Genomic DNA, 18,064 nt, shown 5'->3' with positions numbered 1-18,064 from the left:
GTTTACCGATGTATTGGAACATTCAAGATGGAGTCTGATTCTCTCTTTAACACGGTAAGTTTGGGAAAAGATGTTATAAATATAAAACCGGATAAAATACTGTTAAAAACTCGCTCAATATATGTTACCGTGACATAGGTTGACATATATTCGGCGGGTTTTTAATAGTATTTTGTATAGTTTTTTTTATTTATAACACCTTTTTCCATACTTATGGTGTTAAAGAGGGTGTGAGACGCCATCTTGAATTTTCGAATACATTGGTAAACCCTGTATGGTTTTTCGAGCTGAATACATTGAATAAAAACACAAAAAATATATCCAGTTAGGTAGAAAAGTAACTTATCTTGCCTTTGATAACATTTATTTGTTATATATTTGTTTTTTTGACAACTTTTTCGAATCTATGTGTACAGTAATACAAACCCAATGATTCAAAATATTTCCCCCTTTTTTGTAAAACTTGGATGGTGGCCATTTTGCTTACTTACAAAAGGAACAGTTGCTTAGTTTTGTTATTCTACAAAATTATCGCTGTTTAATGTTTACGAACTAAACAGTAGTTCTGAAAGATTTTCCGGCAAAAGTCTATAAAGCTACCGCGAAAACCGGATACAGAATCGGTGCTCTTCTTTAACTCAACCACTAAATCAGCGTCCAAGGTGCCTCAAATACACCACAACAGACGGGAGGTTTGTGGTTGTCTTAATAATGAAATTGTTTTCTTTTTGTGTTTTAACTGAAACGAAACAAAAAACAAACAAACAAAAAAAATTCTTTTTAGCGCGCTTCCGTTTGCGCATGCGCGTTGCGTTATATTATTCCATATTAGGATTCGCGGTGGCTTTTTAGGCTTTTACCGATTTTTCTGACATTGAAAAAAAAAAGAAAAAGAAAAAGGAAATATTTAATATTGCAGCACAATATGATAACTTAAAAAAAAAAAACCCAAATAACTTTAAAACTAAGAACATCTAACTTTAGTGTTATGTCCAATGAATCTTTATCAACTACCATTTCAGTCACTTTAATTATTGAGAGCGAAATGCTGTTCGATATTATTTCTAAGAAACGTATTTTCAATAAAATAACGTTTTAGTAAACGAAAGTAAAAACATTATAAACAGTCAGTAATTGTAAGTTTTATCATATTATATGAGATAACTAAATTAAAACTAGGCCGAGAAAATATAGTCGCCATATTTACAAAATGTCTAGAAATAGGCTAGCTAAGAAATGACGGTAGCTCAAGTGAAGAGGAATACGGACCGTGTTATCGTTTTGATATAGGATTTTCAAGTTTTATGGTATCTTGTTTATTAAATTGTTATGTGAAAGCACAGAATAGTTACAATACGCCCTCTCCATGTTCAGAACACATAACGCTATTTCAACACGGTCGGTATTCTACTTAAGTGCCCAAGTTTATAACACTACTATCCATAAAAAAATATGAACTTGAACTACCGTTCTTAGTTATCTAGTCACTTTCAATCTGCTTATAAAAAAATGGCAACTATATTTTCCCGTCAAGTTTATTTTTTTTAAATTTCGGTCGTTTCACGTATGTTATGAAACACGTATAACTTGAATGCTTTTAATGCTATTTTTTGTTAATGTTTAGATTTGCACCCCCAACTACACTCCCCCCCCTAAAAAAAAAAACGAAAGCATAGAAAAATCATAACTTTACAATTAAAGTGTGCACATGCACATTGATCCCCCAATTCTGGGCCATGCTAAGTTTTTATGGCCCTCCTCAACTACATTTTTTTTTACCACTTACCCTAAGTTCGACTGGCAAGGTCGTAAAACCACAAATAATTTCTTAAAAAGTAGATTCCTTCTAAACAACGCACAAAATCAATTTCCCATTGCAAACAAAAAATATAGTTAACTGTCCTGAAACGCTAGGATGACCGTTTTACGTTAAATTTACACGCGAAACTAAAAATAATTGTTCCGTTTTTTTTTTTAAGACTCCGCTTAGGTTCTCAGGGTATTCACAGGTAATTACCTCAAGTAGAATCGCTTATTTTTTTAGGGGAAGGGTAACTGCGGGTGATAATGTACATTGTACATACAACGATACCCTACTTTACGGTTGAAGTAAAATTAAGTGACTTGGAAGTACTGCCGAAATACAGTTCACTCTGAATAATTTACGTGACTTAAATAAGAATTAAATTATTTCTTTTAGGCAAGTCTGATATTAAAAGAATTTCCCGCGGAATTTCAAGACAACGCAGACGAGAGAAAAAAAAAAAAAAAAAAACTTTCGTAAACAAAATGAAAATTCTTCTTTTATCATGCTTACCTGCTGACCAGCCATATTCTTGTAGGTCAGAGCTAGTGTTGACATAGTCTTTGTGTCTATCAAGTAAGTTTAATCGTTCAATTTCCTCCTTAATTTCCTTCATCTTTTAAAATATATTCGTTATGAAAGAAAGCACGATTTATTTAACTTTCTTTACCGGCATGGCTTACCGGTGTCCATAATAGAAATTAAGCCTAAAATTTTGTTCCGACCGGTTGTGTGTAAAACGTAGTGAAAAAAAAAAAAATAGAGACGGAAACGAAATAACAAGGGAGGTTACTCACTAAAAATATTCGATCTTTCTTGGAATGATAATCTTTGTTAACTGAACTCTGCACCAATTACCAAATACGATTCCATTGTTATGTTATGCTGACTTTTTATTGTGTAGAAAAGCCATATTTGAATTTTTAAAAATAATTTCTTTTTCTTAAGATTTTCAAATTTTCTTAGCTTGCATATAGAATCTAGCAGGCAGCCATGTTGTAGATTTTTTTAAAAAGTTTTATTTTTAATCAGTTATTTTTTATTTATTTTATTTTATTAATATTATGTCTTTTTTTTTTTTTTTTTTTTTTTTTTAGGTATTTCCCATATCCATGGTGACTCGATTATTTCCATAAACAAATTAAGGTAAACGCCGAAAAGCAACGATGCAAAATGAAAGTAACTAACTATCACCCAAAACTGAAAATACATGCGTTGAATAAAAAACAAATAAAAACAGACAACAAAGCAATAAATAAACAAAACACGAAACAGTGTTTTATTTAAAATAGGCAAACGTTATCACGAGCGAAATAAATTATTTTAAATTGAAATACGGTTGGGAAATTTCTCAAAAACAATATATATATATATATATATATATATATATATATATATATATATATATATATATATATAGCGGAGGGAGGAGCCCGGCGCCCGGCGTTGCTCAATCGCAAAATACGTTTAAATATATTTTAATTTATCCAGATTTCGTATATATTATAATAAAGTCAATTCTCTATCGACTATTTCGTATGCCATTGCACCCAGTATATATTCGTGATTTTAAAAGTAAAATAATAATAAAAAAATTGTGACTTGAGTGCCATTAGCCAGAATGGAAACCGAAAGCAAAAGTCTAAAGCAAAAAATGGAGACAGTGTAAGAAAATCTGCAGAAATAAGCAAGCCTTCTATTGGACGGTTTCTCCGCCCATGGAATTTTTTTAACCAATCAAATTGCATGTTATAACTGGCTGCCGAGAATGTTCTTTGGCACCAATATTCCTTTTCAGATCAGAATCCAGAAAGATGTCAAGTTGAACACACGTGAAATGCTCACTGGACTCTAGGAAGACGTCTAGTTGGACACACGTGGGTTTCTCACTCGAATCCAAAAGGACGCAGGGTGGAACAGACTGGATTTCTCACTTGAATCGAAGCAACAAAATTACTTGTTGCTTCGAGACGTTTTAAATGCCCAAATGTGGAGCGGAACTTTATTATTGCAATTACCAAACCCCTTAAGTAAGGTGAATTTTTATTTGCACGTTTGTGCTTCAATTTGATGTCTGTCAAGACAAATTTAGGGTCTACTGTTTTACCCGCCATTGTCCGCAATTGGACAGTTTTCTACATGGACTCTTCGTGTGTGCCCAGCTAGCAGCATCCTTCATGGAAGACTCAACATATCCAATCTGCACACTACTTTGTCAGCGGGAATTCTACCCAGCCTTTATCGAAGATGAACTATTTTTCCCTTTGGGAATGTTACCAGCCCAAAATGACAGATAGCTGAAGATGTCGCATCTTTTGCAACCATGTACCCTTTTTTTACTTTAATAAAATTTACGTTGAAGTTTCAAGGTGAGCTTGTTGTAATTTCTGTTTGGTTTTCTTCCATTCTGTCAGGGGCAAAAACTTGTGAGAGAAATCTCACAACAGACAGCTAGGCAGACATAATGAGTTTTATAAATGATTACAATGAATGCATTACCACTTTCATTTTATGTAAATGATAGTGCATTCTATTAATGTTTTTACTCTAATTTACGGAAGTAATATATATTTTAAAATATTTTATATCGTCATAAAAATATTTTAGCTCCTTAAAAATAGTTGACCCCCCCCCCCCCCAAAAAAAAAATCGCTTTCAACTCGTAAACTGCTTTGCCCATTTCCGGAGTATATTTGTACAACCAACTTGCAAAGAATTTTGTTTAAGAAGTCTTCAAAGCAAAATTGGAAAAGTTTCCAGGACTGAACGATATTTTTCAGGAATTAATTCCTATTTCAGCCATATAAATTCTCTCCAGTTGGGATTGTTGTCTGATCGTAAAATATCATTAAATATGATATTTTAATTTATCCAAATTTTGTATATATTATTATAGAGTCAATCTCTATGGATTATTTCATGTGATATTGTACCTAATGTGTAGGCGTGATTTCAAAAATAATAATATAAAAAAATAATGAATTGGGTTGTATCAGCTAGAATAGAAACCGAAACCAATAGCAAAACATTAGCATTAAAAGCTTGTGACGTTATATCATCATTGGAATATGAAATCCGTAAAAATGAACTAACATGACTGTACTGATTGGTCCCACCTCGCCAATCTTTTATGAAAAACACCCATCTAGCTAAAACCACTGTCAATAATTTTCTCCACTCTTTATCTGTGCCCAAACCTTTCAACATCTCATTGATAACATCCTCAAAAGATTACCTTATTTATGTATGTGGATATAGACAACATTGCTCATAGCAAGCCCAGATGAAACACTGCACAATAAACATCTGCATCAAGTTTTACAAAGATTATCACATTCTAAAAATAAATGTAGACAAATGTATATTCAGTGGAAAGCAACTTCAGTTTTTAGGACACCAAATTAATAAAGACGAAATCATATTCCTGCCTAAATAAAGGTAGAAGTAGTACAGCATTTTAAACCACTAACCTCACCTCAATCATCATCCTTAATTCATCTGTGAGATGAGGGATCGCAGGTTGTGTAATGATGTGTCCTTTTTCTCTGCTGGGAGGTTCGAGGCTTTTATTCTCTCGGTAAGTATCTCTCCTGCACTGTGTCCCCATTTCTCAAACCTTGAGTAGTGGTAGCAGTGCAGAAGGACCTTCTTCTGTTCGACAGACCATGACTGGGTTTTAATCCCCCTTCTGTTTCTTTTGGGGTCTGTCAAGCAAGATGGAGGAAGGACGCTGGGTCCATCTTGGTCATGGACTGGTTGCTATCCTTGTGTGACCTCTGAAGTGATTAGGGTACCACCTTTTGAGGCAAGAAGGGTCACACCATTTCTTTCCTCTTCCTGTCTGGTGCATAAACAGGTTGAAGGGCCTTTTTTATCCTGGGCGACGGCTGTCCAGTTTGAATTCCTTTATTTTCGCATATTTCATGGTTGTTCCTCATTGTCCATGGCTTCTTATTGGTTATTCGAAGCTTCCCTCTATCTACTTTACATAAGTAGTGGGGGTGCCCCCATCCGCAACCCAGAGGACGCACTGGATGGCTGGAGGAAAACGGCACACATCAGTTGTGACGATTCATATGATTCATGAATTATTATTGTTGTCCTGAGATTCTATTTCCTCTGACGAATATAAGTGTAAGCTATGTTTAGTTTTAGAACAGTTTCCGATGGTTCGTTGTTCTACACAAGTCCTGTGAGGTGACTGGTTTGCAGTAGTCAGTTCTTGAGTTGGAATCCACAGAGCAAAAGATTCTTCCTGTGTTGACACAAAGAAAACATATGCGAAATTGCTACAAAAAGATTTAATATTTATGGAGCAATTCTGCTTTCTGATTGGTTGGTAGCAGAACATGAATTAATTCGATCCATCAGTTCCTAGCAGCATTGTTTATAAATAGAATCTCCTGACTGTGCGGGATCATACCCCATTATGAAATATTGCAACATTGCATCTATTTCATTACAAAGGGAAAAAACAAAAACAAACACACTTAACACAGAAAGCCAAATTCACATTGAGAAATTACACGAAATTCATGTAACTATGATATTCAAACTAAATTAACTCTAACCACAGATACAATCATATCAGCATGGCACTACACCAGTTACTCATATTTTTTTTTCCAAGTTTATACAAACACAATCAAAGTACAGTGAATATTCATCAATTTACCTTTACAGTCAAACATTTCAAGTGTATGCTTGAAGGCCGACAATTCACTATCTATACCAATGGTTCTCAACCGGGGTCCATATGGACCCCCATGGTACATGTAATGTTAATATTGGTTCAGTCCTACTTCAAGATAAACTGTTGTATATGTTCTTTGGTTTTCTTTACATTACTGAAAAATAAAATAAGCTATAAGGGTTCACCAAAATACATTAAAAAGAAAAGAAAGTCATGATTAAAAAAAGGTTGAGAACCATTGATCTATACAGACCACAAACCATTTATATATGTATTATGTTCACACCTGAGCAAATACACAGCTAGAGAATCTTGTCACCTGGACTATCACAATTCTCAAATGAAATACAATAGATAAAAAGTGCCGGAAATGTAGTAGCTGATGCACTTTCTCTACCAGACACGAACTCTACCACTAAAGATTTTTTTAGTCATGACAGGGGCTATGACAACAGCATATTCTTATTATTGCTTTGACTCTCGAGTATATATCCGACACAGACACAGTTAATCAACCGAGAACCACATCACTCTATATAAAAGCATATAAGATATCAATGGATACACACTCGAGAGTCAAAACAATGAAAAGAATATGCTATTATCATAGCTCTAATCATGACTTGCTCACACAGGAGCAAACATCTGGCACAATTTTGCAAGAGACTTTCCAAAGCACTTCTCTGAAACTCACAGCTGTTCCAAGCTCATTTAGTGACAAAAGTGTTTATTGAGACAGTACAACATCCATACTTAAGCCATATGTCCCATATTCACTGACAATATATATTTGATCATTTCCACTTACTCTCCTATTGTAATATTGTAGGGTTCTGTATAACTTGGAGGGGGTATATATTATGCATGTGTGTCTAAACACGTGTATCATCTAGTGCTGTAAAACTTACAAGAACAGATACATTGTAACAACAGACATGTAACAAAATGGACATATATAGTTCTCTAGGGTTGTAACATCGATCCAATCAGAGAAATATACCTGGTTCGTCCTTGATCTTGTTTGACAGATCCTCGGAAACAGCTACAAAGAAGATTCATCCCAATGAATCAACAAATCTCGGGTTGTTTTTTCAGCAACTTTTATTACCAATGTTTCCCCATTAGAAAGCTGCTGCTGGTCCTAGACTAATGCATTCTGATCTCCTCTACTGGGAGCCATCACCGTTTGACTTGATCTGCTTTTTCTCACTCCCAATTCTTGACTAATCAAATCATTGTATCTTTTCCCAAAACTCTAAGTAAAGTCCATGCCACTTTAAAATGACCTCTACATAAGACTATGTCAAACTCTACAGGCCAATCTATTTTAAATTATTATTTATTATGTACATTCTTTTCTATTAAAATATCTTAACATAAATAATTTTCTCTGTAAATATTTATTTTGCGATGATAACATTCTATTTTACAAATATTACAGCGATCATAACAATCATCGACTAGAAATATCTTCAGAGTTACCCTGCTAATATCTAAAAACTATTCCAGCAAATGAATCACTCTAAAAATGATTACTGGGATAAAAAACAAAGGACTGGCAATTGCATAAACCGCCAGTGTTGCAAATTTCACCAAGTTCCTCACCTGCACATAAACACTGTTTGACTCATACCACTTTGCAAGAACTATTGCTATTTGTTGATCGATTGTTGATCGATTTTCTCATTGGCTCACTGCAATATTGTCAAAAGACATCTCAGCAAACTCAGTGGCCAAACTATAGTGGAAGATAAATATACACATATGGTGTACCCACAGTCATTATAACTGAGAGAGGCATACATTTCTGGTCAAAAATTTTCACTGAATTCCACTTTTTTTCTAGGTACCAAGCATATATACACAACTGCATACCATGTTGACAATGTTGAGCATGTTTTATCATTCACACTGTGAGTTGGAGCTCTATCAGTATACCAAGGATTAACCCATGACCAGAGAGCGGATTTAAGGTGAAACAAGCCCTCTTTGTGACTTTTGCTCATTTTGTTGCATGTGATACTGTGGACAAATATTTGGGTGACTTACAAGACCTGACACGTCTAATCAAAGAAAACCTCTCTGACCGATGGCTTGGGCTTTTGTGTCAGGACTCTCTGATTTAGTTAGACAGTAATTGCATGGATCTTCAAGGATGAATTACATGACCCTGGAACAGATTCTTGCTAGGGCTCGAGCTCTCATTACAGAAGAAGTAGAGGTGGATAAGCCTGTTGCTGTGGTGGCCAGATGACGCAGAGTTTTTTCTTGTCTGGCTGTAAATCCAGCTTCAACTCTCGACCTGCAGTTGCAGTATAGTACCACAAGTGTGGAGGTTCCAATCACTTTGTTATAAATTGCAGGTAGCCCGAGGGCAAAACAAAAAAAGAGTTCCCAGAGACACACTGTTATTGGTACCAGCAACAAGGACATGTCACATCAAGGTGTTCCAGAAACAAAGCAAAGGCGAGAGGCCAGCACTACTCTCTCCTCACATAATGTAATAAAAGTAAAAATCAAATCCTGGACAATGTTGTGGAAGTGGTCCTGTGGTAATCCACAGGAAAATTAGGCAACTGAGTACCGGAATATAACATTCAGCAAAAGCTTGTGCAGAATTAAAGAGCTACAATACTGGACTGATAATGAGTGGTTGGCTCCTTATCTAAAAGAGGAATTGGGGTCCCCAAAGGGTTTGATCCCACTAATGGCAGTCATCCAGCAAAATAAACAAAAGGTAAGGTCTGTGATCAACTATTGAGAGTTAAATGAGCATGTGTACCCGTTTATGGCCCACACATATATGTACCAAAAAATTTGCGAGAATGGTGACTTTTGCATACCTTCAAGTACATGTGCACCAATCACTATAGCTTTATCAAACCGTACAAATCAAGGGACGAAGGTGTGCCTAACCTGTATGGGGTTTGGACTCAATATGGCACTGTCGATCATGCAAAGAATTGTTGATGCTATTTTGAAAAAAGGCAAGCGCATACAGTGGGCAACATCTGCTCATATTCATGATGTGTATGTGGACGAGTATGTTGTGCCCATAGTGCACGTGAAGGAGCATCTTCACAGCTTTGGCTTCATCAGCAAAGAAGCAGAGCAGCTACAGGAAGTTGCACGAGTGCTTGGTTTGTAGGTCTGAGGAGAAGATAATGCTCTGTATTGAAGAAGATGGAACAAAATCCCAGACATGTCTCATGTCATCACATGATAGAATATATTTTGGTTATATGGCAACTTGGTTGGATACTTTCCTGTGGATGGTTGATTTTGTGTTGCTGTGGCATTGATAAAGTGGAGAGCATCTGATGTCACAACTGGGTAAGATGACAAAGTAGATAATGCTAATTTCAACATCAGAGTGCACAAAGAAGACTCAGTGTGAGGCAAATGGTGATTTGACAACTAAGACCCTAATGCATAGGTCAATGCAAACTCTCTCACTACCGGCATGTTGTTGCTTTATGATGGGGCTGTAGAAGAGGATATCTGTTGGTTACATCCAGAAAAGAACTTCCAACTTATTAACCTTGCAGAACTCAATGCCATTATTAAAAGAATAAACTTTACAATACTCTGGAAAACTACCGCCTTACATTTGTTCACTGACTTTTTTAAAAATTGTATTTTCATCCCAAACAATGTACGGTGCCACTTTGATGTAGGGGGCTACTATCCAGGACATAATTTGTAGGGATACTATGTGGTGAGCTGAGCAGCAAGATGTCTCTTTACATTACACTTGAATTTCTGCATGTCAGTACTGACGGGGAAACAGGAACCTGGAAGGGAATTCCAAAGTTCAGCAGTCCTAGGGAAGAAACTATTAGAGTAGAAGGCTTTCTTACATGTAGGGATTTCTACTGTGTAGGGGTGGGATTTTGCTGCTTGTCAGGTTTGTTGAGAGTATTTATGTCAAGGTGCTACTAGGACTTATAGTTAATCAGAACATCTACCTTGTACTTGTAAAACATGCAGAGGGATGCAATATTTCATTGATGCGACAGTGGTTGAAGCCTAGCTTATAGTGCGGGATGTATTAGGTTGATGACTCTCTTTTGAACCCTGTCTAAGAGAGAGAGAGAGAGAGAGAGAGAGAGAGAGAGAGAGAGAGAGAGAGAGAGAGAGAGAGACTAGTAGCAGATGCATTAGCCCAAATGTGGCAACAATACTCCATACATGGGCGAATGGTGGCCTTGTAGAGGTACAGGATATTCTTAGGTGTAAGTAGCTTTCTAGCACGGTAGAGAGAGCCCACCTTCTTTGCAGCAGTCTTGGCAATGCACAATGCATCTATTCCAACACATTTTCCCCTAGAATGTTAAGCCGAGGAGTTTGAACAAGTTACTTTCAGGTAATGTATCATTAATCATGGCTATTAGTGGTTGAGAAGGTTTCTTGTAGTTATTAAAGGAAAGGAGCTTTGCCTTGGCAGCATTGAATGTGACCATCCATTTTTGTCCCCATTCCACCACAGACCAGAGGTCTTCCTCTAGGGTTTCTGCCATTGAGTGTGGTGTCATCAGCAATTATACCCATCTCAGAGACAATTTTGTCAGGAAGGTCATTTATGAATATCAGGAATAATTAAAGGTCCAAGGATAGACCCCTGAGGCACACCCACATATCATATTGTTCTGACATACGACCATCAAGGACAACTTGGATCCTTTTCTTACTTAAGAAGAATTGAATTATGTTAAGTATTCTTCCAGTAATATCATAGGATCTGATTTTTATGAGAAAACCATCGTCATACCCTGCCAAAAGCCTTAGATATATCTAGGGCTACTGCCTTAGCCTCTCCTGCTTTATCCAGTGCATTGTATATACATTCAGAGATTACAGTTAGAATATCTGCAGTAGAACAGGCTTGTCTGAACCCATACTGTTGGTCAGACAGAAGTTTAGCAGCTGTAAGGTGGTGGACTAGAGTTTGATTAATTATAGACTCAAATATTTTGGCGAAAAGAGGGAAGAGGCTAATAGGGTGATAATTTAATGAGTCACTTCTTTCGCCAGAATTCTTGTAAACTGGTACAACAGAAACAGTCAGTAAAGCAAGATTCATTGATACATTTGTTGGAAAGTTTAGAGAGAACTGGAGTAACCCCAATGGAACATTTTTTAAATAGTACACTCGGAATAAAATCAGGTCCACATGCTTTTGAGGTGTCTAGGGTTTTATGATATCATGTACTTGAGAAGGGATGATTTTCAGATTATCTAGCGTGGCTTCTGTCCACAGAGGAAAATCTGGGAGGAGTGTTTTGCTACGTTCAAAGTAGAGTTGCAGGCAAGCCTGAAAGCAGATTAGCCTTCTCGGTTTCCGTGCGAACAACTTCAAGATTGTTGGATGGTTGGGGAATTGTTGTTTGACTACACTATTATAGATTTTCTGGAAGTCTCAACTTCCTAATTTCTGCTCTTCAATACATTTTCTGGTGATTTCGGTATATTCTCTCTTGGCTGTGGCTATTTCCTTCTTACAACTATTTCTAGCTTCTACATGCTTTTGTCTATTTGTACTGAATTTATGTCGGATAAACCTGTGATATGCATGCTGTCTTTGAGTAATGGCAGCTGCGCAAGTAGAAATAAACCATTGGGGAGAGTGGGGTTTGCTATAGAACTTACATGTGGGAACACGTGCTTCAATTGCCACTTTGAACCATTCAATGGTCTCATTTGCACACTGTTCAGCAGGGAGAGAAAAGATATTTCCCCATGGAACATTTCTGATGTGATCCCTGATGGTCTCTCAGTCAATCTTATTGTAGTACCTTGTCGTTTTGAGCAGTGACTCTTCAACTTAGTGTCGAGAATTTAGGGTGATATCTATCATTATCACAGCATGACCAAGAGGGTAGGGACTGTAGTCAGAAATAGGTCCAGAAGTGAGGCTTGCTGGTCTTGACAATCTGGGAGACGGGTTGGGAACATTACTGTCTGTGTCAAGGAATGGGATATGGAAAAGTTATGTGTGATGCTACCAGCTGTCTCAGTGTAGTTAGAGAAGCCAAGCTAACTACTGTGGTGGGCATTAAAGTCACCAAATACATGTATTTGGACGCTAGTGTCTAGGGAGAGTGCTACATCTATTACTGTCAGAGACATGATTGGTTAAGGTACAATCTTGAGTCGAGGGAGAGCGATAAAGAAAACATAAGTAGTGTTATGATTTAATTTGTTGTTAAGAGTTATCCCCCTTGGGATTGACATTCATAATAAAAGCGCCCTCTGTTTCATTTTCCCGCTCGATCCTTTCAAGAGCGTACGTGTATTTTACAGTTAATAAAACCTTTCTAAAAGGCAATTCTTTACTTACTGATACTATTCACTTCAATTTTATTAACTGTAAAAAAAAAAAAAATAATGGATCGAATCTTACGTCCCGACAGATTCGAGGTGGAACCTACATGCCCTAATTCCGAAAAATCCTATAGGCATTGGAAATTAACCCTCCAGAATTATATCCGCTCACATAATAACGGATTAATCGAAAACACTTCAGATAATTTCTTTGCCTTGATCAATTGTATTTCAGCCTCTGTTTTCGATTTAATAAGCAATAAAACCGACTACGATAGTGCATTAAGAACATTGGACGCCGCTTATTTAAAACCTGAAAATATTGTTTATAATAGATATCGATTGATGACGACGAAGCAACAAACAACACAAAATATAGATGCCTTCATACTACAATTGGAAATGCTTGCCAAAACATGTAACTTCGAAGCGGTTTCTGCTGAAGAAAACAAAAATCAATACATTCGGGAAGCTTTCATCGGTGGAATTTCTTCTTCGTCCATCCGACAACGACTGTTAGAAAAACCCATCCTGACTTTACAAGACACATATGCCACGGCCAGATCTCTTGAACAAGCAGAAAAGCATTCGATAAGCTACGCAAATAACTTTACTGTAGCAGCTACAAATAATCCTTCGGGCTACAATCGTATAGCTGTGACTAAAGAAAATATGCATCCAAAAGGGGTTTGTTTTTTCTGTGGAAAATCACGTCATCCTCGATATTTATGTCCTGCACGAAACGCCGAATGTAAAAAATGCAAAAAAAATGGTCATTGGGCTAAAGTGTGTAAATCTTCTATTTCTAACACTCATACTGCTGTTCTTTATGACGACTCTGACTACCCCTCACCTTCTCTATCCTGACTAGGAACTAACTCCAAAGATGTCACATTCACTCAATGCCAAATTAACGGGCACTTCGTGAACGCTATGGTGGACTCCGGCAGTGTAAAAACATTCATTAATGAAAATACTGCTAAAAAACTTAAACTCTTCACAATACCTAAAAACAAAACTATAGCTCTGGCTGCTTCCGATCAACATGCTAAAATAACTGGCGAAGCTGTCGTGGATTTAATACTGAAAGATAAAACCCATTCTGGAATAACAATTGAAATCATTGAAAACCTTTTCATTGATTTAATAATCGGAAAAGATATTTTAAAAAAATATAAAAAAGTAACACTTAAATTCGACGGTCCTAGAGACAAACTTATAATTGGAGCTATAAACACGAATAATTTTTTTCCTACCATAAACGTTCCACCCCCTCCTCTCTTTTCTAATCTTTCTCCTCATACTACTCCTATTGCGACAAAATCCCGACGTTACACTTTTGCCGCCAACAAATTCATAAAAGAAGAGACTGCTAGAATGTTGAAAGAAGGCATAATTGAACCTTCGATATCTCCGTGGCGAGCGCAAGTTCTTGTAACTTCGAATGAGAATCATAAGAAAAGAATGGTAGTCGACTACAGCGATACCATTAATAGATTCACGGAACTAGACGCTTACCCAATGCCTAATATCAATAAGATGGTAGACGACATCGCTCAATATAACATCTTCTCTACTCTCGACCTAAAATCTGCTTATCACCAAATACCTATAAATCATGCTGATCGTAAATTCACTGCGTTTGAAGTAAGTGGCAAACTTTTTCAATTTACTCGTCTTCCTTTTGGCGTCACCAATGGAGTAAGTGCTTTCCAGAGGAGCATAGACTATATTATAGAAAAAGAAAATCTAACCGATACCTTTGTGTATGTTGATAACGTAACTATATGTGGAAAAAATCAAGAAGAACACGATTACAATCTTCAAAAATTCTACAAAATTGCTAAACAATATAACATCACTTTAAATGAAAATAAAAGCATAATTTCTTCTAGTTCTATTACTCTACTCGGCTACACCATAGAAAATAATCAAATAGCTCCCGATTATCAAAGACTAAAACCATTACTCGAAATGCCACCTCCGCTGAATCTTAAATCTCAAAAAAGAATAGTTGGAATGTTTTCCTATTACTGCAAATTCATTAAAAAATTTTCTGATAAAATTTTATTACTAAATCAAAACAAAGAATTTCCACTACCTCCATCTGTATTAAAATCTTTTCAAACATTGAAAAATGATCTAAAAGACGCCACTTTAATAACGGTAGATCCAAATAAAGAATTTGAAGTAGAAACGGACGCTAGTAACTATTGCATTGCTGCAACACTAAATCAAGAAGGTCGTCCTATTGCATTTTTTTCAAGAACTCTCAATACTAACGAAATTAAGCACCATGCAGTAGAAAAAGAGGCAGCCGCTATTGTAGAAGCTCTCCGTAAGTGGCGACATTTTCTACTCGGCAGGCACTTTAAAGTCATCACAGATCAGAAGAGCATCAGCTTCATATTCGACAATAAAAGAAAATCAAAAATTAAGAATGACAAAATATGTCGTTGGCATATAGAATTATCCCAATACAATTTCACTATAGTTTATCGACCTGGACCTGAAAATATTGCTGCTGACACATTCTCTCGCATCTCTGCTCTTACTTACAATCTACAAGATCTTCGTGATTTACATAAACAATTATGTCATCCTGGTGTTTCAAGATTAAGCCATTTTATAAGAACGAGGAACCTCCCTTTTACTTTGGATCAAATTAAGAATATTACTGACTCTTGCTCATCCTGTCAATTACTGAAACCCAAATTCGCCAATACCAATGGAGGGACTCTCATTCAAGCCATATTACCTTTTCAACGATTAAATCTTGATTTTAAAGGTCCTCTACCTACTTCTATACATGGCAACAAATATCTACTTACTCTAATTGATGAGTATTCCCGTTTTCCTTTCGTTTTTCCTTGCAGAGATATGACAAGCAAAACCATTATCCACTGTCTAAACAAACTCTTTTCAATTTTTGGTTTGCCTGACATGATACATACTGACCGTGCTTCTGATTTCTTAGCAAGAGAAATAAAGGATTTTTTACACAAAAAAGGAATTGCTACTTCTAAAACAAGTAGATATCATCCTGAAGGTAATGGACAGATTGAAAAACTCAACGGTACCTTATGGAAGGCCATTCAAACAACATTACATTCTAATCAAATGAAACTACCTTATTGGGAAGACATACTACCGGACGCACTTCATTCAATTAGATCATTACTTTGTACTGCCACTAATATGACTCCCCATGATAGACTATTTAAATATAGTCGTAAATCTGCTTCCGGAATTTCAATTCCTTCTTGAGTTAAACCAGGCCCAATATATATTAGAAACCACACTAAAACAAGTAAACATGACCCTCCTGTAACGCCTGCCACCCTAATAGATGTCAACCCCCACTACGCTTATGTTCAACTACCTTCTGGTACTGAAAGCACTGTCAACGTTCGAGACTTAGCTCCAAACTCATCAAATGAAGAAAACTCTAATAATAATCCTACTACTTCAGAGACTTTATTTGAACCTTCTACTAATGAAAACATTGGTCATGAGGAAGACAAAAATCAATCGTCTGACCTTGAAGAAAATCAGATTTCACTAAAAAATAATACTGAAAATCAGCATTCCTGCCAATCTGTGTGGAGGTCGTCCCGAGTTCGACAATTCCCTAGTAAATATAAGGATTTTGTGACTAAATACTGAAAAAAACTGCAGTTTGGGTTCATATGTTATTTGTAAATAAAATGATTCTTATGTGATTGTAAAAAAAAAAAAAAAAAAAAAAAATTTGTCTATAATTAATTACCCCTTACTTGAATACTTTAGGACGGGGAAAATGTTATGATTTAATTTGTTGTTAAGAGTTATCCCCCTTGGGATTGACATTCATAATAAAAGCGCCCTCTGTTTCATTTTCCCGCTCGATCCTTTCAAGAGCGTACGTGTATTTTACAGTTAATAAAACCTTTCTAAAAGGCAATTCTTTACTTACTGATACTATTCACTTCAAGTAGCTAACACTATGTTGTAAAACTAGTCTAAAGCACATGAAGACCTGGTCGTTTGATTCTAGTTTTGATTCCCTAGTCAAGGGGAGGGTGTTACGAATATAGACTCCGTCTGTGCATGTGTCTGTCAGAGTTCTTATGACAAAGAGTAAGATAACAAGACATGTTAAAGTGGTTAGAAGGCAGGAAGGAGTGCAAGTTAGTTTTACTTAGCGCTAAGATATCTGGGCGGTTTGCTAAGAGAAATGATTTTACCTCGTCTAAGTTAGTTCTGTCCACAGATATTTGTAAATGCAAGCCTCAAGGGAGGAGGTGAAGTGTTATTCGACTGTGTGTTTGGTTTGATCATTATTTTGGATTATATTAGAAGGTAGGAAGGAGTGCAAGTTAGTTTTACTTAGCGCTAAGATATCTGGGCGGTTTGCTAGGAGAAATGATTTTACTTTGTCTAAGTTAGTTCTGTCTACATTCTTTTCTATTAAAATATCTTAACATAAATAATTTTCTCTGTAAATATTTATTTTGCTATGATATCCACAGATATTTGTAAATGCAAGCCTCAAGGGAGGAGGTGAAGTGGTATTCGACTGTGTGTTTGGTTTGATCATTATTTTGGATTGAACTGTCATTTTTATAGTTTAATTTTATAGTGCTAGGCAAAGTGAATGTGCATTGCCACCATCATCCAACACAAGTAGACCATCAGCCAACTCTTTGCCCACAGGAATGTGACCGCGGGAATGCCCACCGGAGATGAATACAGGGTCCCTTTCCATGCACGACATGGCACTACAACCATCCTAATATTATACAACTGATGATAGAGCAACCGCTCTAAGCACTACCAAAGAGTTAAGGCTTTTAGCATCCATAAGCTCAGTCAGGTTTAACCAGATCGAGATTGTTCATCAACAAAGCAGTCATTTTAGTGTGAGATGGACACTACTTTGTGAAATAGATTGATTCTGTGGTTTCTAAAGCTTCTGTGAAAACCATCATCAGAGAATGTAAAGAGAATCAGTTGATTGATCTGTCACTAGTCAGTGGGTACTTTAAATGTTAAACAAGCACGGCACTGATTAGTGATGGATATTACCCACTGCAATGCGGGTTCAGTATGGTAGTCTGAACAAATCAAATTACTATCTACAAGATCTCTTTGCTTCAATAAGACTATACAATGAATTTAGACGTCTATAGACAACCTTACGAATTCACCTATAATGTACATAACCGGGAATGTACTACATGATTTGAAAGTTAAATTACTTT

At 36.3% G+C, this 18,064-nt stretch overlaps 1 protein-coding gene across 1 annotated transcript in view; it reads right to left on the bottom strand.

Moving 5' to 3' along the window:
- The window catches only part of LOC145276971 (ATP-dependent chromatin remodeler CHD1L-like), a 144,901-nt gene extending 142,337 nt beyond the window's left edge, over positions 1-2,564 (bottom strand). The window contains exon 1 of the mRNA XM_080128519.1: positions 2,318-2,564. Coding sequence (XP_079984645.1) covers positions 2,318-2,420 — 103 coding nt within the window. The 5' untranslated portion in view covers positions 2,421-2,564. The remainder of the gene's footprint in view (positions 1-2,317) is intronic.
- Between the last annotated feature and the right edge of the window lie 15,500 nt (positions 2,565-18,064).

Source organism: Euprymna scolopes, chromosome 5 (genome assembly GCF_053919585.1).
Source record: "Euprymna scolopes isolate OS-2025 chromosome 5, ASM5391958v1, whole genome shotgun sequence".
NCBI classification, from domain to species: Eukaryota; Metazoa; Mollusca; class Cephalopoda; order Sepiida; family Sepiolidae; genus Euprymna; species Euprymna scolopes.
Note: the sequence above shows the minus strand (reverse complement) of the source record. Positions and strands in the feature narration are given on the sequence as shown.